The 25,902-nt window shown below is 38.4% G+C and overlaps 1 protein-coding gene across 2 annotated transcripts; it reads right to left on the reverse strand.

Annotated features, from left to right (window-relative positions):
- Positions 1-1,079: 1,079 nt before the first annotated feature.
- On the reverse strand, positions 1,080-25,488 carry SNX6 (sorting nexin 6). 2 transcript variants are annotated; one of them, XM_068684494.1, is made up of 14 exons: positions 25,374-25,488; positions 25,169-25,216; positions 20,042-20,146; positions 19,114-19,224; positions 17,440-17,561; positions 15,343-15,466; positions 14,049-14,144; positions 12,745-12,850; positions 11,356-11,431; positions 10,668-10,707; positions 9,506-9,592; positions 8,451-8,610; positions 7,309-7,394; positions 1,080-1,775 (listed from the first exon to the last, which is right to left on the reverse strand). In XM_068684494.1, exons 1-14 carry the CDS (start codon positions 25,377-25,379, stop codon positions 1,722-1,724), a joined length of 1,221 nt encoding a protein of 406 aa, XP_068540595.1. In that variant the 5' UTR covers positions 25,380-25,488; the 3' UTR covers positions 1,080-1,721. The 2 variants fall into 2 exon arrangements, with proteins under 2 accessions (XP_068540595.1, XP_068540594.1); XM_068684493.1 differs by having other exon boundaries at positions 25,169-25,219; positions 25,374-25,480.
- Positions 25,489-25,902: the final 414 nt, after the last annotated feature.

Consider the following 25,902-nt stretch of genomic DNA (forward strand, 5'->3'; position numbering starts at 1 on the left):
TTAGTCTTTGTCCCTTGTAGGCTGTTATTTATAGATGAGTTCCTTAGGAATTATACCTTTAATAGTTGGAAGATGAACAGCACAGTAGTAGCGTAGTAGCCATTGATAGAAAACATTATATACACGACGTGAGTTGCTAATAGCCACTGGGCACTGGTAACTCAAAGTCTGAGGCTATGCAAGCAGCATGTGAAGCCAAAAACTTCTCTGCCTTAGAAATGTTCCATGTGCAAGGCTGTAGGAGAAGTATACTACACTGTGCAATTCACCCTACTTGGAAAAGAAACACAAAACAAAAAGACGCCCCACAAAGCTAACAAACCTCTGTGCTGCAGAACAGGAGAGGCTGTAATTACAGTGACATCAGCTTACATTGATCTGCATCTCCAAACATGAAATCCTGTTCACCAGAACTCTGCTGCTCCGCTGAAGGTCTGCAAACTCTTATAAAGCAGCAATCCCCCTGCAAAGAACAACTCATCAAGTAAAGCCTAATTTCATGACATCCTGGAATTATACAGAAGAACAGCAGCTCGTGGAAAAGACTCATGGTTCAAGTGAGAGAAAGCAATACAACAAATGAGAGACCAAGGATTCAAGCAACATAAAGTGTTCAGAGCTCTAAGTCCAGTTAACAGATTGAGATCCTTTTCAGGCATTCCTCCATTGGCTATACCTCCACTTCGTATTTTCTGAAGTGAAGCTTCTTATCTGTATCAAAGTGGGGCTGTATTACCTTTCCTTAATAATTTATGCACTTGCTAAATGTGCTCCTGCTACTTTATGTCCCCCTTCTGGAAAGAAAACAGCAAGTTCCCTTAAAAAGCATTTCTGCCAAAGAAAATGCAGTCAGCCAACAAACTCAAAAAAAAAAAAAGACATAAGTACAATGGATAGGAAAGTCACAGACAAACAGGCAAACAGATAAACCTGAGAATGCAAGTGAAAAATTGCACCAGGTGAGTACTTAAGTGTCAGACCAATCTAGTACTTACTCAATAGTTTTACAGGATGAATAGAGAGAAGTCTAATCTGATTTACTAGAAAATATTAAGCTTATAGATGATACAGTGTCTGCATAATTTTAGAAAAATCATTGATTTCATGGTTTATTTTACAATAATTGGATTAGTCTACAAGTTAAGGCAAACATACTAATGTATTTGCTTTTCCTTTTAAATCATAGTTATAAAGGTTACACAAAGTTCTCCAAAACTTCTAAGAAATGTTCACAATTGAAAAAAAATGATTAAATTTCTTGATATCAGTACATGGAAAAAAAAACTAAGACAGTGTATACAATGCATTATAGTAACAATATTCAAATATCTAATGGTAATATTTAAGCCATTTGAACAATGTACTTCAAATGGTGAACTTCAGAAATTACTTACAAAGGTAAATAAGATTGGCAGCTGTATCATAGTATTCATAACATGAACATATTGGCTAGCTTCACAAAAACAGAGCATTTGGTTTCTGAACAATGAAAGCATATAATGATTAAATAAACATGAATATTTATGAATAACAAGTATGCTGTTGCTTCATATAGTCTGGAGCTACTTTCAGGTGTCTGTTTTAATTCTTTTGAAAGGAGGAGCTTGCTTATGTGCACTTGGTCAAATGATTTCTCCAGGGAACTGTAAATGCCTATTTAAAGTCATGAAAACAAAATCCAGAGGAGGGCAGCCCTTGTTAGTGGGAGGACGGAGCGTAGCTTATGTGTCACCATTTAACACTGCCAGGCAGCTCTGCAGCAGCTGTAAGTTACCCTGCAAAAATAAGAAAAAAAATACATTTCTTTATTTTCTTTTTAAGCTTATGGCAAACATATGTTTTTTAAACAGCAATGACACTCATCATTAATGGAGAACAGATAGGTATTAAGTGTATGTAGAGACAGTCATGTCAGATCATATTTTGATTATAAGAACATTGTTACATAGAACTTGAGACTCAAAAACAAGCATTTGCTACCCTATCCATGTACTTCATAAGTTTCTTACAAAAGAAACTTCACAAATTTCTTGCAAAAGATCTAAACGTTGTGCTTTTTTTTTCTTTTTAGAAAAATAGTATCACTATTACTCTGTCACTGCATTGTTATTCCCAAAACAGAAGCTCTCATGAATTCAGCATTCTTCAAATGCATCAAGAAGTGTTAACCAGTGCTCAGCACGAAGCATCTTCTCACTAGAGCAGCCATTTAAGCTCCAAGCTCTATTCAAGGATAGGCCGTGTTTGTGGAAAGCAGCCTTTCCACAGACTGACTTATGTCCACACAGCTACTGAACAATTTGTCATTCTTACTTTTTCAGTTGAAAGCATTCCAAGTGACCTGTAGTAGATATGCAAAAGGACGCTTGTCCCTCAGCCTAAAAAGGTCAGAAATCAGAGCTCTATCCCCCGTTAATGTTTCTACAATCCAGATTAAATAATTAACTACATTAAAACAGAAGATTCCCGTTTATGTCTATTGACCCATTTTAAGTCTTATTCAGAGGACAACTATTTCAGTTAAGGCTTCAACAGTTTTTTGTCCTTTTATGTCTACACTGGCAGAGGACAGTCACAAGCTACCTCACTAGGCCTGCAGTTCTGGGATATGAACAAGCTCAATATATAGGAGATGCACAGGGACTTGATGGCCCATCGTTGTGTACAGAAGAACTCATAAATCCAAGGTCTCTATTATTGTAACCATTGATTATTAGCTAGTAATGAACTCATGATAGGAATGAAGTATTTCTTCAGCCTGAAGAATGTCTGTGGACTGCACGCCTGCTGCCTACAATGAAGGTCTGACTAGTCATCTTTCGCCCATCCCTTTACAGTTCAGCAGCAGCAGGAAATATCTGCAGTTTGCAGGCCATTCTGTAGCACTGTTTCAGTCAGCCAGTCTACTGACATTTTACAAATAGGCACATCATTCATTTTCATTAAATTTGCAAAGTTCAGAAGAAGCTTATTTAAATTATAATAAATCAAGGCCAGTGAGGCTGTGAGCTATTCCTCCTTCTGGCTGCAACATTTGACAGACTTGACTTGCACCAGCACAGCTCAAGCAAGTGCTGTAATTTCAAACTCGGGAAAGCATATATTGCCAACTCAGACTCCTGAGCTCTAGGAATTAGTGTTACTGGTAGACTGTAGTGACAGAATCAGGAAGAAAAAACTACTTCGCAAGCATTTAACCAAATCCCTTAGCATTGTGTTTAGATTATTCCCTTCTGTCGATTCCAAACAGACATCTGTTGTTAGTATGGCAACAAATTCTTTTCTCACCAGAGTCCAGAGGCAAGACTGTATATACCAGTATTTGTGGAAAAAGATGTCTTTTTTTTTCTCTTAGGGAGGTGGCTTAGTTAAAACTCATGCGTCATAACACAAAGTGTAGCCAAGGCTCTAAATGCTGTAAAGACTGTAACTTCCACAGTTCCACCAAGTTTCAGACTGTCAATCCTTCCTTCTTAAACATGAAGCCCAGCACAAGAACACCTCAAAATTCCATGGTTTAAAATACAGAATAGGTTTAAATGCAGCTTTTGCACAACATGCTTGAATGCATAAGGCTTCATGTAAGCTACCGATGCCTTAAGTCATAAACAGAGCTAGCCTAAAAATCACAGTACGTATCAATTACTAATCATAAAAAATTAACACAAGAGAAGTTATTTTTGCATTCAACATTTCCTTATTCCAATACTAAAAAATCTGATCTGCAAACAAAATACAACTATAATTTATGCTGTAACATAACCAGCAAACTAGAAAACAGACCCTACCTAGAGAGACAATCACAAAGACTGGCTACAGATAAAGAAACAGTAGTCCACTTACCATAGGCCAGAGACCAACCCAACCTAAAGTTTCAATTTGACAGCTATTTTAAGTGAATCTAGAGTCCATTCTGCTGAAAAGAAGAAAACTCCCCTTTATTCCTAGACCCTCCCAGCTAAAACTGTGTGTTTTGACACAAGGAACGCTGTGAAAACAAGACAGAGAATAAAGCTTTAAAAAAGCATATTTTAGCTCCATCTTACTACACAGCTGCACACATACTAGTGCCAAGATGAGGTAGAGGACCAGAGTCGTCATCATCCATCTTGACAGTAGCCTGCACTTGCATCAACTTAAAGCAATCCTCAACAGTCTGATTTTTAGCTTTCCCTAAAGGACTTAACTGCAACCAGGAGAGCCTAAGAGCATAGCAGCAGATTATAACAAGTATTTCAGAAGTAGTAAAAACTGGGCACAGCTGGTATACTTCATATTGGTGCATACAGTGCCCTTGATCTGCTAGAGGTCTGACTTCATCACCCTCCAGGTTTATAGAGCCACACAGCCCAATATAGCTCAGGAAATGGGAACCAACTTTCAAAGCCTTCTCTCAATACTTGGTTCACTCTTCTTTTAGCACAGCTGTGTTTTAGGATTTATGTTTTTCTTTCAACTTTGAGCAAAACTTGTAACAATAAGTCATGCAGCTGTGTTCAGTGTGGCTGAATTCCTCGCAGAAGACAACATCTCAGGTTGAGCAGGTTTCACCTTTTGTCTCAGCAGACAACCTCCCAGGTGAGCAGGTTTCACCTCTGTGCTTTCTATGCCAGGCAACTCCAGGTCTAGAAGCCATAAAGCTAGAATGATTCAGAGCCAGAAGCATTTACATGACATCTAGTCCAGAGATACTCATTCCAGGAAAAAAAAAAATCACATTAAAAGAACTATACGCTGCTGCTCGCTTTTTCTATCTGTTGCTCCCAGCCCTCTCCACCCTCTTTTTTTTCCCCAGCATTAGCTTTTTGCTGGAAAGAGCACACAGACTTGAACAACAGCACATGTTGCCAAGCCTGGAAGTGCTGTGCTCCAGATCCCCTTGCCAAGCCTGCTTCCTAGTTTGGAGCGCCTAACCCTTCACCTGCCTTCAAAAGCCACAAAAGCATGAAGACAAGGACTGCTGTAGCATGAGGCAAAGCACTCTGTCCAGAAAATTAAAGGGGATCTTCTGGTCTGACCTGATGAACTTACTGCCTGCAGAAAAAAAGTAGCTTTCTTTTTGTTTCTACCAGCCCTCTTCTGGCTCCACTGCAAGAAGAATTAGGTGTCTATTAATATCCCAGCTCAGCCCACTCAAAACCAGGATTATTTATTTTGCATTGTAACAAGTACAAAAAAAAAAATCTTCTCCAGCACAAGGAAAAACCTTTATATTCCCGTATTCCCCTAACATTGTTGTTCATATATCAGGGGACTATGCTATCAGAAAAAAAAAAAATCCAGGTCTTTTCATATCTTCTTTCTTCATTTTATGGAGGTACCTCAGAAAGAGGGTCTCAGCCAAACAATTCAGTTCTTCAATACCCTGTACAGACTAATTAGAAAACTACCCATAAGGCTATCCTCAAATGCGTAAGAGAATCTCCCATTGTACAAGACAGGAAAACAATCTATTGTACTTGTAAATTCTGTAGTAACACAACTGAGAATCTATAAAAATAAAAGCATAGCAACCAAACTAATCCATCAGTGGTTGCATGTGTTGAATAAACACAAGACATAGCCTTTGAAAAAAACAGAACTTTCAAACTAATGAGAAACAAAATATCCTTTTGCTCAAACAAGTCATAATGTTTGTTAACATTCCAAGAACAGTCATCATTTGTCAAAATGCCCCCTTCAACTGGAAATATTTAAATATTCCAGACTGTTTAGCAAGTCTCAGTGCTCCATGATAAAATAGGTAAAAGATGTTCAACAAACAACAAAAAATTTAAAAAGAGGGCTAGAGTTCAAAGCTTCTTACAGCCTCATCTTGTTAGTAAACTTATTAAGACAAGGTGAGACATACTATCTGATGGTACATGTCCTAAACACAGACTGGTGACAAATGAAGAACTTGCTCAAAAGTTTCAAGCCCTTCCAGGTAAATTGAGGACCTCAAGAAGCACATATCAAGTAAGTTGAAAGCTACAGAAATAAATGACATTCCCCCACCTTTTCCAGTTATTAGTTAGTAAAATTCAAGAGAACATCACTACAAGATTTTGATTTGCACAGAGTTAATACAAATGATTCTTTGACAATAATTTAGAAAACAGACATTTTGCAAGCATTTTACTCCAAGGCAAGCAAGAAATTCAGCAAGAAGTCAGATACAACAGACCTTGTAAAAACTTTATTGACTCTTCCAGAAGTTTTAAGAATGAGGGAAAAATTGCCAAATTTCTGATTAAAGTAAGCATTGCTCATCTGAAAAAGGAGTTGATCACTCCGACTTTACTGATTAATTTGCCAGGAAAATATCCCATCAAACTGAACCTACACAGATTAGGGGAAAAAAATCCCACCAAGTCCCAAAAAGCATTTCACAGTATGTTAGTATCATAATCAATGGGTTTGGCAAAATGAAGAATGACACCATCAATACTACTGAAAAGAGTGTAAAGCTGCCCAAAAGATGGGAACAAGTTAACTCACCAACATTACAAATCTCTTAACTACTCCATTTAACACCTATATTCTGAGGTGATTCAAATCTTGGTGTTTACCACATTTTCAGGTAAATGAAAAATGAAAATGAACAAAGAGTTGACTTTTTGAAGAAAGATGTTTTCTGCTATTGGACTACAGTGTAACAGTTATACTTGTCTAGCAAATCAGAGCAGCTAGTCCGATTTAATTAAAAAATAATTTCATATTGCTTAAAAGAATCAAATACACTGTGAAATTTAAGGACAGTACACACCCCTTATTTCTATAAAGGCTATCTACATCATTTCCCTTTTGCTAGTGTTGTTTAAATTCAAAAAAGTAAACTCAAAAAGCACACATACAGAACTGATCTGCCTTTAATCCCTAACTTCTGACAGGCCTTCTGTGTGATCTCATTCTTAATATCTGTCTGTATACATCAAGCCTTCAGCATCTGGACAACAGGAGAAACCACTTCCTATCTCACTGTAAATGATGAAATGAGGTTTTAAAAAGAGGCAGGTATTCAAACTGCAGCGATAAATATCAAAGATACAGAGAACCATAAAACTGCAGCCAAGATTGTCTTCCAGAAGATGAATTTTCCAAAGGCACCTCAAAGCACACCAGTCCCCTAGAGCTATTTCACCTATACTCATTCTTTAAATATTAAAGAAAGCTGTAGAAAGTTCACCTTCCTGGAGAATGCTTACCAAACTCCTCTTTCTCGGATGCAGAACATGCATCACACAAAACTCACGCAGCTGTTTTGGTTATTCAAGCAAATAATATTTAAAACCATTTGAAATAAAGGCCAAAAGGGATCACAGTTACCTTAGCATGCTTTAATTCCAGTTCTGCTAGTTCCACTAAATTTTTTCTGAATGCTGCAACTCTTCTTGTCTTAAAGTCTATCAGTTCTGTATAAAATAAAAATGGATTCGTTAACAGTATTAATGCTAGTGCCCTTAACTGTTAACTGATTTTCCTTCAAAATGGAATAGGGAAAGAGTAAGAGAGAACACAACAGGAAAAAAAAATAAATCAAGTTTAATCACAGCAAATCCCAGACTCAAAGATACTGCTACATCCTTATAAGGAAGCAAACCATCATTGCAGTTCTCCATGTCTAGCTAACCTTTAGTGAACACCAAGCTCGTTTTGAAAAGACTGCAACGTGGATGGTTTTAAACATTTCATTCTTGTGTTCTATGTGCACTATGCTTTGAAAGCTGGTACGTGAAAGTCTCTACAGAAGATGCCTGACAAAAGTAGCATGAAGAACAAAAGAAACAAGTATGCTTTATGCATATAACTTCGTGGCTGATGGGTTCACACATCCTCCACTGTCTTACCTAAAGGAATCATTAGCCAAATTTACAGGAACAAACAATTCTTAACTTATAAAGTCGGAAGAGCATGGTGTTTAAACCTTGTACAAATCTGCCCCAAATGAGTCAGATGACTACTTACTCACAACAGTCTTAGACAAAAATAAAGTAAGTTTCCAGGAAAGAGGCAACATGTAAATAATATTGATTTTCTCTACAGTTACTGTAACTCTGTTCTCCATGATCACTCCCTTTTCTAGTATCATTGCTGCCACCAACTGCTGCCTTCACAGAAGAATGCATAAAACCAAAATGGCAATTTCAACAGTACTTGAAAAAAAAAAAAGTCAGGTTTGCCATTACTGCCAGCAATTATATGCATAGAATAGTACATGAAAGGATAAGAGAGAGGTAAAAAATCTGTACCTAAACTTTGCTCTGCCAAGCAATTATGACACTGATATTATTGACTAATGTAACTATCAGAGCCAAATGAAAATACCATTTGAACTTTCCAAAATAAGTACTGATTAAGAGATAATACTTTGCTTAGGGAACACAGAACAAAAAATTCTTTGCAGTAACAGCATCTTAAAATCCGTTAATTTTCAAGTAGTAACATAGGATCAAAGACCACCCAAGTACCTTGTTTTGCAGATTCAGATATTTTCTCAAATTTCTGACAGCATATCTGTTGAGTAGTTTCAGCTTGCAACACATCTTTATTTTTTGCTCTTGCTTTATCCAATGCCTTGTTAGCATTTTCATAATCCACTAGTGACCTAGATCTTCTATATAGGAGATCCTATAAAAAAAAAAAGGAGGATGTATAAATGAAGGATGTATAAAGTTTACAAGAATCTACCCAAGGATTTTATTAGCATATACCAAGGAAAAAAAAAAAGATTAATTTTAGTCTTTCTTCCTGCATTTCAGTTATAACTAGATAATTTTCATTCACTTCATTCTGCAAATCACAAAAACGTCCATACTGGATCAGACGTGCAATTTAATATTGTTTGGTCTGCATCTTGTCTGACAGAAGCTAGCACCAGATGGCTTAGATGATACTGCAAAAAGTCTAAGAAGAGGCAATCATTGGAAATTTCACAGCTTCTGAGATTAGAAACAAACTATATTTAGATTATGGATTAGAAATACACACAGGGCCTAAGAGACAGCAGTATTCTTTTTTTCGTGCAACAGTTATTGCTGTGATTTAAATACAGACGTTTCTTTAGCCTGTCGTATTACTTAATCATCTTGTATCAAGCAACACTAAGAATGAATCTCAGTAGGTATAGAATATCAAACCTGGCCCACATGTTTTTGCATCAGCACTTGCAGAGCATCCAGAATATCCATTTTTTAATATTACAAAAAAGAGTAGGACTGCTTGCAGTCTACAAGCAACTTGAAAAATTCATCAAATGCTCCTCCACTGTTTTTAATTATACTGTACAATTCAGCTTTGATAAGTGGATCACAATCCCAAATTACTGTATATATGGAACAGCAACACAGTTAAAGTACAATTTTTACAGTTGAGGTAGAAATAGCAGGTTGGAGGTGGTAGTATTTATAACATACCCACTTTTAAAAAACATACTGTGTATTTCTCAAAGCAATTTTGTTTCCCTTTTTTTTTAAAAAAAAGAAAAAAAAGAAACACTACTTCATTGAACACGCAACAAATTCACCTTAGCAGCTTGAGATTCCCTTAAGTAATATTTCAGAAGATCAGAAAGTTTAAGATCTTCATCAGCAGATACCCGGGCCTCTATTTTCTGGAAAAACAGTAAGTAAAAGCATCAATTTAAAAACATCTAGACATCAGGCATTCATTCGTATGATGTAAATACAACATAAAATATACAATAGTGCATGACAGATTTTTCAAAAAGTCTTTCTCAAAAGCTAAGATCATGCACTTGTGATGGAATACTTAAATGTGCATCATGAGAATCAGAATCAGTCTTTTGTATTAAAATATAAGCAATAACCTACTGTGCGAGCAGTAATTGACAATTGGCTATTTTAAACAAAGCTTCCTTTCCAACTTCTAGTATACACATACATATAATATACTAGAGAAACAGTTTCTGTAGTATAAAGAGTTGCACAAGAAGTGGTGTAATTTTTGAGACCGAATGGAATCATTTAAAGTACCCTTGCAGAATAGCTGTGTAACTACACTGCATTAAATGGTTCAAAATACTACTTCCCAATAAGATTACTTGCTCGTATCTAAAACAAATTTCTGTGAATTTAGAAACCGAGTCTGTAGGTGCACTTTAAGAATCTTAATTTTAAAACAAATTCTAAAGGCAACATTTGAGGTCAAAGCAAGTAATTTCGCAAATTTCATTTTCTTTAAAGCACCCATTTACATGGATACAACTGTTTAGGAAATGCACACACTCCACTCAAAAGGTTTCCTAGTATGTGGCATGCCTCTACAGAAACAGGTCTTGGCTTCAGAAAAAAGCAACACGTTCTCCGTTTTTTTGGATTAAGGATTAAATTTCTTTTTCCCTTAACAAGTTCTGTGATAACCAATTTCGAGTATGGAAGGTAGTCTAAGCATTTAAGATATACAGCAGCTTTAATAGCTTATTACACAGAAGACAGAAAGACTGCCAAGAAAAGTTTAGTAGACTGAATACTCATAAGGATCAATCATTTTACAAAACAGATGACTGAAATCTTACATTTTTTCACTCCCTAGTACACATTTCTTAAATATTCAATGTAGCACCATCCTTAGAACATCCACATGCTCATGTTTAAGTGACACAAAGCATCCTGACACTTCAAACACACACACAAAGAATATATATGCAAAGATTTCAAAATACATACCCTTGTTTTGTCAAATAACTCCGACACCTTCAGGAAAAACCTGCAGGAAGGAAACAGTTGGTATTATAACAAAATTAACAGTCTAATCAATTTTCTGTAACTCAAAATATAGTTTGTGTATTGCAATAAAAGCTGTAAAGGTGCTGCTTATAATTGTAATTTACAGAAACCAGAGAAAATAAAGTTTTTAAATTGTAGTACTTCATATGTTTGGGAGTTGTACAACTTCTTAAAAGGTAAGAGGCAAAGCATAACGGATTTTTCTAAAGAATAACCAAACTGCTCCTCAAGGATTCTTTACGCTTTAAGATAAACTCCAAATATCACCACACTGGTTAACAGTCTTATGCTATTATCAAGTGTCCTTCACTCAAATCTGAATGTGCTTTTCTCCAAACAGTAAACACGCCATGCCCTACTTGAGATGCAAGGAGGCTGAACAGTGTTGCGTATCTGCATCAGAGGAAGCAAAACAAGGGGTTCAGCATAACAGCAGACTGAATTACAATCAAGTAATTTCATGTTGAGAGAAGACAGACATTACCTTGAATGCTAAGGAAAAATCTCTTAATGGGATACAACCACAATAAATTCTGTTCTCATAGCAAGTGTGCTACCAACTTCAGCAGATCACCATGAAAACTGCTACTAGGAAAGCCCCCCCCATAAGTTATTAACAAAATCTTACTTGCATATATCTGTGGAATCCTGTGTTCCTAATGCATATAATGAAGAACCAATTCTATTATAGTCATCTGCAACATCTAGAGAAAAAAAAGGAAGCACTTGTTTTTACCATTGAATACCTCTCCTTTCTGGATAGTTAGTTCCTTTATTTCTTCAAGAGTGGGCGTTTTTCTAAAAGGAACATGCTTTGATACAGAAACAGAAATGAAATTCCATATAGAACACATATTATGAATGACAACTTCAAGCTTCAACTGGAAGTTAGAACCAGTTATATTGTATCAAAGTGCCATCAGAAGGAATTCTCATTATTAAGTAAGACAACCTTGTTTTAACAGATTGAGTGTGTCATCATCAGTCCAATAATTCATTACTCCATACATCCCAAGGGAATTAGTGCAGTTGGTTACAGTGAAGAATGGTATTAGGTAGTCATTAACCTTCACATCTACTTCTCATATTTAAACATAAAATACATTTTCTGCTGGAAATAGGAAGTCAGTAACTCCATAAGCACTGCAGCAATCTACAGATCACAAGCAAGTTATTCGTAACCTACCGATTGCCCATTTTCAAAACGAGCTTCTGAGGTTATAGCTCTAATCTTCTAGCCAGAATTTCAAAAGGTACCATTTGTCTCACTTCTCAGTTTAATAAAAATTGCCAGTAAACTTATAGGATTTAAGTATATATATATATATTCCTAAACCAAAGGTTTCGATTTTCTCTGCAATTGAGAGCACTACCTAGAGCTTCAAGAAATGACCATTAGCTAGCATTCATCTCAGGAAGAGGAATCAATAGCTAAGTGAAGAATCTCACCTCAGCAACAGGAGGTGTCCTGCAAACCACGCTACTGAATACACATTCCAGTCTCCATTCTAGAAGGCTGAAAAAAAAATGGAAACTGGACCTCCTGGTCTAGAACTAACAGCCCAAACATGAGTATGCTGCTCAGCAAGGCAATGCAACGCATAGTATGTAACAATTTGCACCCTGATGAATGCTAGCTCATTTAATAAAGACTAACTTCATTAGGATTAAAATCACAAATAAAATATAAAGTGGGGAATATAACATTAACAACTAAGAAGAATGAGACTTCAACAAATACATATGCCTACATAAAGTTTTGTGTTTCTCTTCAAAGGGACAGCATGAAGACTGAGGATATCTTCAATGCTGCTGCGCACTGTTCATACTCCATCCAGTCTATTACAGCAAAGGTTAAACGTTGAAAATGAGATTAAACTTTGTTTCACTACCTGAAAACTACACTTGGAGAAAATCAGTTTCTGCATGTAAAAATAAAACTAAAAACTACTGCTCCTCACAAGTCATTTCTGTGCACTTTAGCTAGTACTCTTTTCCTTCTGGAAGGAGAACTCACTTTTGTGGGATCTTGTCATTTTATCAGATTTGGCAGAGGCATCTTTGACTCGGTTGTGGTATTCTACAAGGAATGTTCTTTCATGTTCAAAGAAATCATCCACATCCTGCAGAAAAACAAGGACAAGCTCAAAATCCTCAGATTTCACTCACTCTGTGTAGTGTAATTTATACAGAGATTGGCACATATTGCTGTGACAGGAAATGAAATCTATTTTTATTGTCTAAATCACCACTTATGTAAATCAATTTCCTCTTATTTTCCACTTATTTTATCCTGTTCTAAAGTTTTATTATGAATTTGTAGCAAGCATTTTAAAGGTCTAAGTAACTAAACCTGAAATGAAGAAAATAAGTTCTCTACTATCACTTTGTTGATAGAAAAATAGGATAAATGTCAAGTGCTTAATATAAGACATCAACCTAGAAAAAGGCAGAAAGATACCCAGTTGTGCAAATGGTATGGTTGCAGCCATATGAACTCAGGAACGCTGATCTTGCTGACAGATGTCTTTCAAGTTGGTAAATGTATGTAAGTGTAAATAGCCATTGCATTGCCATTTAAGGTATTTGGTTTACATTTACTTAAATTAAAACAAAAACAGAACAGATGCTCAAAAACACGTAACAGGCTACAACACAGGCTTTGAACAATTTTGAACTTTTTGAATAGTAACTGCTGGTTATTTTGAATTCTGTATTTTTCTCTGAGTCACATTTAACCTATGGTTTTATCTTATACCCACTGCCCAGCACAGCTGAAATTCAAGATTTTACAACTAGGAATTTTAGCTCCGCTAACTTGCTTGCAAATGGAAAGTAATCACTAGAAAGAAAGATCATCATCAGCTTATGCAGAATTTGTTTGTTATAAAACCATTCTCTCAACTTTAGGAAAAGTTGAAATAAAATTGAATTTTCATCATCTCAGCTATCTTCTTGAGTCTTCTCTGAGGGAAAACATAGTATCACCTCTGCTGTGCATAGCAGACAGACCAAAACAAAAAGATAATCAATTACCTATTGGTGGAAAAAAAAAACAAAAACACTTAATTCTGTAAAATAGGGGAAAGGAAAGTATATTGGAAGTCCCCTTTCACAAAAGCAAATAGATAGTTCTCAGAGATCTTGCATTCAGAGGCACAGGTCCCTTCCCATGCTCTGCCTCTAATTTTTGAAAGACATGGCTAAAAAGTCCTTATTGTAGCTATGTAAAATTCCAGCTCAATTGAAAAAAAGAACAACGTTAATACGTTTTTTTTTTGTTTTTTTTTTTAAAATCTTAATAGGTTAAGCTTCAATCACCTTTACTCCTGAAACAATGACACCATCTGCTGATTTAACCATATTTTTAAAGAAGTCTTCAAGTTTCTCTTTCTTATTTTTCCCACGAACACTCAACTGAAAAACAAATTCATATATCACGTTAGTTCATTTCCTGGAGGCAACAGAACCTTTTTTTTCTTGTAAATATAGATTGACATACCAAAACCTGCTACTCCTAAACCAGTTTTCCTGCTCTCTGCTTAGTCAAACCCTACATCAGTGGGGACAGAGGACCATGCAACCCAGAACATACATGTACTACTCTCATTAACTAGACTGTCCTTATAAGGAAAATATTCTTCCAGAAAAAAAAAAAAAAATCAGCATTAATCAAGCAGATACGGATAATATTAAACATATGACGTTTACCTTTGAGTTATCAATAATACAGTATTTATCATGCATAGTATAGCTGATGAGTTAACTTAATATTACTAGGCTTTGCTCTTTTAAGTGTAGAATCACAGATCTTTCACTTTCAGAAAGTGCAGAAGCCTTAGATCCCTTACTAGACGAAGGATAACATTGGTTTCAGTCTGCTCACACACTTCCTGCCCATTTGATTCTGCCTGCTTTAGGAAATTAGAGCTGGCATATCTACATCAACCAACAAGGATCCTCTGTAATATATTGTGAAGATAAGCATGTACTCAATTGAATCAGTGCTTTCTACTTCAACATTCAATGCTCATTTCTGCAATTTTTCTGCCTTTACTGCATTTGTAGAACATGAGCACTTAGTATTTCGATAGCCATAGTAGCTAAGCATCTAGGAGAAAAAACAAAAAACAATTGAAATGTCACCTACATTTAAAAAAAAAAAGCTTTATCATAAAATTTCATAACAAATTCACCCTGGTTTTGTGAGCAACAAAATTTAAACCACGGTTCCAAATCCTGAAAAATCTGTGTTCCAGCTTTGTTGCTTTAACTCCCCCACCCTCACTCCACACCCCAAGTTCCAGCCAAGGAGGGGACAACACCAAATGAAATCACTATCAAAAGCTAATCTTTTTAATCCAAAACATATTTGATATCCATTAATACTTTTGATGCTGAGGCTAGAGTACACAGAGCATTTGGTTCCCCAGGTGACAGCAGAATGAACTCGCCAGACCTAAATTAATTTCTAAGTTTTAAAATACAAATATGTCTGGTATGAAGTAACTGATGCAATATGCTCCAGGAGGTAAAGCCCTCTTAATCAATTTTCCGTGCTACCATAGAAGTCCATCTTAATTTCTCTTCCAGCAATTCAGTTTTCAATACTCACATCCTGATTGTATTCCAAGAAGACATGGAAATTTAAATCCTTCCTCAAAATAGGATGTGCTGCCACACGACACAAAAATACTTCATGCATTGCAACTGTCTTCTTGAATATTGCCAAATATTCACTGAAAACAAGAAACAAGACAGACATAAGAATTTCACTTGAAGCAATAAAGTCTGAGAAAAACCTACTGAGAAGCTTAAAGAGACCCTCAGTAAGCATACAAAATTTTAAGCTCACATAGTTGAGGTTATTATTGATATTTTATGTATACATGAACAAATAGCACAACGTTAATACTGGGGGGCAGGAGGAGATTTGAAGCCTTAACATATTACAGATACTTTTAAAGAAGACTTAACAAATACAATCTAATTTTTAAGACTAGCTAACACTGACTGGTTTGCTGTAAGTGTAACCTCATTTAGGTGTCTTTTCCCTGCATCCACAAAAGTCAAGAAATAGAGACACAAACAACACTAACTGACGTGCAATTTCTTTCCTCCCCATCTCCATCCCCTTGCCTGTTTGCACCCTCCTTCCTTACTTAAATGCTCATATTATTTTGTTAGCTCTTTAAATAGCTGCCTCTTACTCCACGTTAAAGCACTGAGCCTTTTTTGTCTGAAGCTTACACAGATGTCATGCTTCATAGTGGTTCTAAAAGTGAAATTGTGTTTGGTAGGTACCACCAAAAAAAATAATCACATTTTACCATGAAAATTGCACAGTTGCCCAAGTGAACCGACTCAACTTTAAAGCAATTATTCATTTGTGATTTAATTAAGAGGAAGGCATTCTTATCAATACAAGTTTGCTAGAACGTTTTGCTCTGCAAATTCAAAGAATAAGCTGTAACCTCTCTAGAAACGAGGAAGAGGCTTTTTTCCCCATTCTGAGGTCAAAGTTGAAATGATAATCAACACTTCTGCTTCCATTATGTCCAAGAGGTTAAGATTTACATACCAGCAAACCAGCAGGGCCAGTGTTGGGAGATGTTTGATCTCAGTGAGAGTAGTAGTCATTCAGTGAAGACAAAAAAGGAGGATGCAGAGGATGGAGGTGGCAGTAGAAGAAACCCAAAGTTTTCTGTGTTATCCAACCCCTAACCAGACCACAAGAGAATCATGATCAGGGCCGCTGGAAAACCACAGATTCTTTAAGATCTATAGTGTTTTGCTAATTTCCAGTTCTCTGCATATGAAGTGTATATCTACTCTGCAATAAATTATGTTGCATGTAACACTAATACAGAGCTTTAAGATATTTGCTCACAGCAGCCAGAATTTGGAGAGAAAGCAGCATTACTAAGAGTTCTAGGTACTTTTCTTGCCAATTCAGAGCTCTTGACAGAAACAGTCTAGAAGCAGTGTAAATATACACTTAAAAAATGAAACCAATGACAGGAAAAAGATCAAAGAAGTGAGCACATGACAAGGAAAGTGGATGGAGCCAGGAGAAACTTCGCTGTGTAACTTGGTATGGAAAAGACTTGTTGCGAATGTTTCAACACATACTAAATTCGTAGTATGGAAAGATACTATTTTCAGGAGATATGTTCTCCCTGGGCAAAAACCCAGAAGACTCAGGAAAAAAAAAAAGATTTTCTAGTAATCTCCATATTCTTGCAGAACAGAAGGATGGCATCTATGCTTACAATACCAACCACATGCAAAAATCCCTAGTTCATTCACTAGATTTATAAACCTTAAATTTTCATTGTGCTTATAAAACTGGGAACACCAGGGAAAAAAAATATATATATATAGACTGAGGCTACCTCCTCCCTTGGCAAGTGTTCTGTAAGGAAAAGGACCTAACTAGTTTTTTTCCCCTTATAAAAAATTCTCAAGAACAAGCTGATTTTCCTCCTTTTTCATAAGATTGTCCATGATTTTTTTTTTATAATTTCTAAGCAATTATTTCTACAATTTTCCTAATGGCTCTGATCATGATCACTAAGATAATGCTGGTTATGCAGCAACTTGATTCTCAAGCCTTTATCTCAGAGAACTTTTGCAGTGAAATCAGAAATACGGGATAGCAAAACAGCATTAAAATTTGATTTAAAAAAAAGTAGTAATCAAGTCTACATACGCCTCCAGTTCTTGTTTCATCTTGGTGAATTCTTCTTTAGTCATTGATCCTTCCCCTTCTCCAAGTTTCTGCAATTTCTCCCTTGAGGCATCGAAGTCAGGCCTGGGTGGTGCTGGCGGAATCTGGAATTGAATCAAAAATTTTTAATTGCTCAACTTCTCAGTCAAACAATATCCATTCAGTAAAAAAAAAAAAAAAATGAAATTTGCCTGCAGCTTTTTCATACGTTGTCATTCATTATGGTATTTATGGGTAAATTCTGTCCTGAATGAGTTAGACATCCAGCATTACTATGCCAATTTTGGCCAGATGTTTTTGAAGATTACTAAAGAACTAACTAAATGTCTTCAGTAGGTTAATTACAACAGAAATCAAACCTTACCTAGCTTTACCAATACAAGGAATTACAAATTTAAACCAGAATTGATTATAAAATGGTGGTTTCACTTATTTGGTGTAGATTGTTTCTTGTTTAAAGAAAGAATTCTACAATTCCTTTCAAACCATCCATTTATAATGCCCAAAAATACTAAACCGAAAAACCCACATTCTGTGTTGTTTGAAGGCACCAGTTCTTTCTTGCAGCACTGCTGACATTACAGATATATCTGCTGAAATACCAAAGCACACAATAAACAAGTCTCTAGGCTAATATTGTAATGCAGTATATTAACACTGAAAGAGAAAAGACTGCTGTCAAACTAATCCTGAAATGCTATGAACAAAGACAAACAGAACAAATAAAATTTAAGTTCACTGATATTTGCCCATTACATTAATGCATTACCAAAAAAAAAAATGCCAGAATCTACTCAGTCAGGTGTCTGAAGCTAGTTACTACCACTCCAAAGGTCTAGTCACTCCAAATAGCTCTTCTTACTAAAAAAGACTAGCTCAAGAATGGTATGACACATCACAGGTAATATTCATCATAACGTATCCATCAAATCATGATGTATCCATCAAATGGAGTCAATTAGAAATTTAACACATTTACCTACTGAATCAGCAGATCCCCTCACCCAAACACAAAGCTTTCATACCAAAATGACAAGTATTCCTATTTGTAATTAAAGTATGAACAGTAGCACCCATTTTTAATAGTCATAAGGTAACTATTTTTGGGACACCTCTTCCCTGAATGCCTGAAATAAACCACAAAATGCTAAGTTATGCATTAAGGTTTTCTGTAGTTACAGATGGTATTTGCTTTCTCCCCCCCGCCCCCCAACTGATTTATGATTCTGATCTTCCAAACCGAAAAAGCCTAATTACTAGAGCTCAGTTACTGCACTCTGCCATTCCAGCTAAAACAAAGGCTGCATGAAACCTGTAACTAAGTTAAACATTGGCTTAATTTGAGAGAGAAAAAAAGAACAAGAAAATACCACCAAGTTATACAGTTCACCTATCCACCACACTTCAACACTGCGGACTAAAAATATGCTGGATACTGATTAAAGCACTCACTCCTTAGGACTAAAAGGCAAGAAGTATGACAACTACAGTGACTTTCCTCAAACATTAACTTTGCATAACTGTGTAAAATGACAGTAAAGCATTAGATCTCCCTTTAGAAGGAATGAACAGCTGCCATTTCCACTGGACTTAAAAGCCAGGAGTGCTTTTTACACGCCCTGTTTTCCACAGACATCAAAGAACTGTAATACTTACGATATAGCCAGCATAGTCTTCGTTCTCGACAAAGGAATCATGAAGCCAAATAAACTCTTCATGTTGCCGGACAACAGAAAATTCATTTTGTTTGAAATTTGGTAAGGAACTCTGGAAAGGGAAAAGGAAGAACTACAATTTAGAAAAATAAAAACAAAAGTCAGTGTTTTTCATTAGTATATGAAAAGAGCCTTGGAGGAATATCAAAGTATAACCCTGTTAAAAAAAAAAAATCCAAGCATCCAGATATGGATTTGGTCAAAAAAAAATTTATAAAGCAATAATTACCCTCATCTCAATTAGTGCATCGATAAATTGGTACAGGTTGCCTAGGGGGGCTGTGCAGTCTCCACCCTTGCAGATATTCAAAACCCAACTGGGCAAAAACCCTGAACAACCTGCTCACATTCACCCCAGTTTTACGGTGGCAATGGAGGGAGGACATGGGACTAAACGATCTCCAGCAATTCTTCCACCTCAACCATTCTGTGATTCTGCAATCAATAAACCATTAAATTTACACAAAGAAGCCAGACATAAACAGTAACTAAAAGTGATTCTTGAATATAATTTGTTATGAAATGTATTTTTAGACTCTGAAACGATGGCTAGCCTAGTAAAAACCACACTAAAGATTATTGAGGTGTATTAAAAATTCTACCTGCAAACAGGCTAATTAATAAGCCTAGGAGTCGCATGATATCACATTGGTACAAAAAAGAACGCTTTCATAGGCTCTTTTTAAAGCTCAATTTTTTGTCATTGAATACATGTATTTTGTTGAGCTCCGTAGTCTCTTAAACATGAGACAGTGCTATTTTCTCATTTCCTTTGAAATATATATATTACACTTGCTTCAAAAATACAATCTAAGCAAACTTTCTTTTCTATAATTAAGAAAAAAGTCAGTGCACAAACAGTCTTTTACCTTTGTGTGGACAGTGAATTTCACTTTATCCCTCTCACTGAGTGCATCTGAGATATCCACTTGCAGAGCAGCATCAGTCTGGAGATCTACGTTTATTGCTCTAAGCTAAACAAAGAAAAAATCTATTTAGCTCAAATTAAAAAAAAAAAAAAGTTAATTGCATTTCCGTTATACTTCCCTTGAGAAAAACCCTGATCCTTCCTGCAACAATGAACATTCTTAAATGACTAAAGATAAATTACAAAATAAAATAAAATAAAATATTATTTTGGGGGGTGGGAGGGGATCTGTTAGTACTCCTTATGGCACACATGATCATACAAATGATATCCCTTTTTGCATTCCCTATATGTGCACCAGCCTCACTTCTGTGTATTGTTAACTTGTTAGCAATTGAGATGGTCAAAGTACATTTACAGATAGCAGCCAGTTCTATAGGTTTCTCTTCTCTACTCCATCCCCATTCTTCCACATACCTACACTCAACCAACAACCTGCAGCATGTAAGGTAATTTAAAAGTGACTGATAGATGTCAAGGTGTTTTTGAGAAGAAAAGTGGTCCTGTATTTCAAAGCAAGATCTGTTAGGGACCTAGATTACTTGCATTGCCTTACACTATTCTTAAGATTTCCTATAATAGACTGAAAATGCTAAAAAAAAAATAATAATAATTCTCTGAACTACAGAGATAAGTTTCCTTTGAAACATTTTTTCTGAAAAAACAAGATGCCAATCCCTTCAAAAACAGCATGAGAAATGGCAACAGTGCTAGCAACATACATTTTTTCTTCCATGTCGCATGTGAAATCTTAACTATCACAGTCTAATGCAAATCAAATCAAGAAGAAAATGAGACAATGATCAAATACAGAACAATCAGATTATCTGAGCACTGCAATTATGTGTCTGTGTTTGGCAGTAGCTGGACCAGAGGCTTCACCACTACCCAGTGAAACTAACCTCACCTAGACCTCAAGGAGAAGTTCACTTCCCCTCACCCTTGCTGTTCTAGAACAATTTGTTCCATGACCATCTCATAATCACGATCAAACAACATTCAGAATACTTTTACAAGTACTGAGGCTAACTAATCTTCTACAGTCACACTGTCAGAAGTTGTTTCATTTGTCATGCTTGTGAGAGTCACTTTTTACTGAAGCGTTTTGTTGTCTTTGATGTTGCATTTATTTCTAGAAATAACACATTGTACTGTATAAAAGTGCTTTGCCATACAGAGATCAGACTTTTCCTGCAAGATTTTTCAGGAATGCATTTCTGAAGTCTGCGCTCGAGTCCAGAAACACACCAAGTATCAGCGACATACAGCACAAAGGCTATGCATAAGCAGATTCTGAAAGGAACACTGAAAAGCACTGAAACAGCGCTAGGAGAGAAGCATCAACTGCCACATCTTGTTTTCTGCTAGTTATCTTAACCCTGATCTTAAATTTTAGTGGTCAGCACCCACTGTTTACTTTTCTTGTTACACTTAATACAGCAGCAACTCCGCTGCTTATGCGGCAGCGACCAGGCTGCTCGAGCTTACAATTACTGTATTAAGGTAAACCAAATCATACGGCCTGGAGCATTATGCTAGGCTACAATAACGTTCAACAGCTACTACACGAATAGTAGTATTTTGGGGGTGTTTTGTTTCCTCCAAGTGGGTCACTGCCTCACACAAAGACGTGATAATAACATGCAACGATCCGCTGCAGATCACTTCGCCAAAGCAGAACGTCCCAGCTCCTACTGAGTTTCCAACGTGCTTAACATCTAATTTAGGAAAGAAAAATATAATCTGACATACCAGTGTCAGCCTTATGTCATGACACCACATTTTTCCAGCCTGGAAAAAAGTTTTTAGTGGTTACATTGTTTGAGGTACTGCTCGTTCTTCTCCAGTCCCCCAGAACACATTAACGAGCACAGCAGAAAGCTCTCGGCAAATAATCTGAATTATCCAGACTTTTTTTTTTGGTAGTCTTTCACAAGTCTTAACGATTTTACTAATATACTTTGTTTTCCTTTTTTTTTTTAAAAAGCCGTACAATTAGAAACCTTAAGATTCAGAAAAACCACTGTTCAGATTTGTCACTGGTACTTACCCAGCATCTAGCGCATCACACCCTATGGGGCCATACACACCCTTTACAACCTCAGAAGCAAAATGCTTATCTGTACTGAGAAAAGGAAGAGCAACACGAACCCCAACAACTTCACTCAAGACACACAACTATAAAGGACTACTTGTTTGATTTATACCAAGTTACACTTGTAACAATCCTGAAGAGTTTAATCGTATGTTAAATTATGCTACATAGCTTGACTGCCAACGGGGAACATTTTCATCTGCAATGGTAATGAAGCATTCAATGAAAGGTGTCAAAGACAACCAGAAAGTTGAAGGACCATAAATTTATTCATCTGACACAATGGCTCACATTGTATTACTGGGAATTAAATTCACAAACAGCATCATCACACAACAAACTTAAGCGATCTCTTCACTGCTTCAAAAGGAAACTGGCAGCAGTGCATGGTTTTCTAGTCACAAAGAACAGAAAATGAAAACATAACACACTACAAAACTTTCCAAAGTCTGACTTGGACAAAAACTGAAATGAAACTACTTTAAACTCCGGAAAAAACAGAGATGGGATAAATCCCTCTGCCTCTTGGCTCCACCACCCACCCTAACCTAATAGGCATAAAATTGCACAGTAACTTTATGCTTACATACATGCTCTACACTTATGCTGAATAACTTGCAAAACAAAAGTTAAGTTAATTTAGCTGCTTTATAGTTTCCTAAGCTATACTAGCAGAGGCCCTTTTTTATTCAAAGGGTCTTAAAAAAAAATGCCAGAAGCCAAAACAGGACTAATTGATGTTACAGTACTAAAGGAAAACACAATGCAAATGGAGAGGATTTAGCACCTCAACCCCTGTTCAAGGGCCAAATATACTTCAAATGATAATGAAAGGAAGCTGAGAGACAAGGGGAACAAGCAAACCTTACATTCCTAGGCAATGTCATCCTTTAACAGCAGTAACTGCTATACTCTGAACTCTTTCAAAAGAGTTAGAGAAGAAGGACCCGGTTTTTTCAACAGGTTCTTTACAGACATTTAAATACTCAGAGCAAGGAAAACAAACAACACTTTCGCAACAAAAGAATACCAAGCCTCAGCACAGCATCAAGTTTCTAGCAGACCTGTTCTAAGGGATAGCGCACTTCCCCTAAATGAGCACACGGGACCATTAGCCAAGTCAGCTGAAGTATATATAGACACAAAATATACAAGACAGTACTAGCAGGGCAATACTATACCACCTTTTAAAGCACTCATTGCTTACATTAGAGATCACACACACGCACAAAAACAGGAACTGAGTTACTCTAAGGGGACTCAATAGTATCTTCCTAAGTGAGATTCAGAAAAGCAATTCCTGCAAGTTCATTTTATGCAGACTACTCATAATAGGTTCCTTCTACAGACCACCCACTGCTACTTCCTCCAAGATGATTCTCAGTCCTCTGCTTTACAATCCTCCGGAAAAGACTCCATATGGCATAAAGCAATTGTTGGAGAATTCCCGTTTTATGTGGCATCAGCATTATTTCCAGTCCTCTTTTCATCCCATCATCCCCACATGGGACTTAACACAACTGCAGCTGACCAACACGATTCTAAGAGCTACGACTGCGGTTGTCCTAACGATCTCCAAACTCCAAAGAAAAGAGTACTGATTTTCAAAACTAAACGTGAATTACTCTAACCAGAAATTGCCATACGCACTTTCAAATAAAGGCTTCACCTATCCACTTTTTAATCAGAAGTGAAAGAAGGTGACAAATCAGAACAAGGGAAACAATCTGAGTAAAGCTGTTTGTTTATACTACTGCTACCAAGAAAAAAAGAAGTTAAGGTTTTGAAGATAATAGCACAGAGAACCCATTCATGAACAGGCTGCCAGTGTTGCTTCTGATTAGGCTTTCTGTGGCACAATCAAAATCGTGCAGATGATGGACTGTATTTTAACCCCTGGGATTTACGCAGCAGTAGGGTGGCAAAAAACAACTGAAAATAAGAAACCTAAAAGCAAAATTAGGAAAAGGAGAAGGATAGTGTTTATTTCCTCAGTGCTGGATGCAAGTGGAAGAAAAAAAGAAAGACAGAGGAGTGCATTTGGCCAACTGAGATGATGCAAGTTGTCCAGCAGCACAAATAAGACTGTTAAGAGATTTCTGAAGGCTTTAAAATTACATTGTGAACTCTGACTACTTGTGGCCTTAGAAAATTAAAAAGCAAACAGCAAAGCTTCACACAGGATCAGACCTGCATTCTCGTATTCCTCCTATGTCGTCAGGTAAAAACAACTGAACCGTGCGTTTTGGTGTCTGTTCCTACGTAATAGGGACAGGACATGCAAAATTCAACTCTGCTGGTGTTCTTCAGCCCTGGTTTGAGGAACTGGAACGGAAAATGCACAAAATCCTACCAGATGCACACAGCCAAAAATGGCTTTGTACTTCACGTTACACTGGACACTGAGCATGGCAACACCGTGTTCTGCAGATCCTGTATCTGTAGCAGGACACAGCTGTGGCATCTCCCAGCAGCCGCAAGGCCAGGCCGAGCCCCTCACACCACACCGGCAGCTCGCTGCCCTGGCCCTGGATGAGCCCCGCTCCCTGCCTGACCTGCTGCTGGGTGAGACGGGAAGGCGCAGCCGGACAGACGGATGGATGCAGCCGCTGAAGCGCCGCGCAGGCCGGGAGGGCCGGGCACCCCCAGCCCCCAGCCCCGGCCCCGTCCCCCCAACTTCTCCCCGCGGCGCTCCCCGGGCAGCGCATGCCCGCGGCGCTCCCGTCCCATTGTTACCTCCGGGGCACCTCCGGGGCCTACCGAGCGCACCCGGGGCCGCCTCCTAGGCCCCGGCCCCCCTCTGGAGGCGGCCCCATGGCTCCGGGGGGCACCCCGCGCCCCGCCGCCGGCCGGAGCTGTGCGAGGGGGGGGCCGCCCGCAGCCCGCAGCCCCCCGCAGCGGGAGGCCGAGCGCCCTGCCCGGCCCTGCCCTGCCCGGCCCCGTCCCCCCCGAGCGCCGCCGGGCTCCACTCACCCCTCGGTCCTCCTCCGAGAGGAAATCCGGGCCGTCGTCCGAGCCTTCCTGCTGGCGGCCGGCCGGGGGGACGCGGCGAGCGGGCGGGCGTGAGGGGAGAAGGAGGGGGGGGGGGGGGGGAGACAAAGCGCACAGGTTAGCGACCGGCCGCGCCCTCCCCCTGCCCGCCCGCCCCGCCCCGGCCGCGGGCCGCCCGGACCCCCACCATCATGGCTGCCCGGCTCCGCGCCGCTCCGCTCCGCGCCGCTCTCCCCCCGCCAGGCCGCCCGCAGCCCAGCGGCGGGGCGGGGCTGCGGCGCGCAGGGCGGGGCGGGGCGGGGCGCGGCTGTGGCGGCGGCGGCGGCGGCGCCTCTCGCGAGGGAGCGGGCGGGTCGCAGCCTCCCCGCCTGAGGGGACGCGGCGTGGGGCAGCTGGGCTGCGAGGGGAGGGGGAGAGGTGGTGGCAGGGTGGGTATCAGCACCCCCAGGGGTGCAGGGAGGTGAGGGAGTTGGTCCCGATGCAAATTAGTCCCACAGAAAGTGAGCTGGTTCCATCTGAGCCAACGCCGCCACACAGCCAAAAAGACGTTTGCACAGGCACTAATGGGGCAGGACCACCGCTCCCAGCAGCAGCACCAGGGGTGGCTGGGCCTAAGCTCACAAGGAGGTGACACCGTGGAGAGCCCCGTTCCTGCAGCTGTGGGGTGCGCGAAGAGAAAGCTTCCTGAGCTCCGTCATGCTTCAAAACACACCTGG

Source organism: Anas acuta, chromosome 5 (genome assembly GCF_963932015.1).
Source record: "Anas acuta chromosome 5, bAnaAcu1.1, whole genome shotgun sequence".
Classification (NCBI taxonomy): domain Eukaryota; kingdom Metazoa; phylum Chordata; class Aves; order Anseriformes; family Anatidae; genus Anas; species Anas acuta.

Excerpts from the sequence above, each read along its gene's own strand:
- SNX6 (XM_068684493.1), bottom strand. Across the intron at positions 11,432-12,744 it reads AATGACAAGATCCCACAAAA|ATGTTGCAGATGACTATAAT; the intron begins GTGAGTTCTCCT and ends TTTTTTCTCTAG. Across the intron at positions 9,593-10,667 it reads AGTTATTTGACAAAACAAGG|AAAATAGAGGCCCGGGTATC; the intron begins GTATGTATTTTG and ends CTGTTTTTCCAG.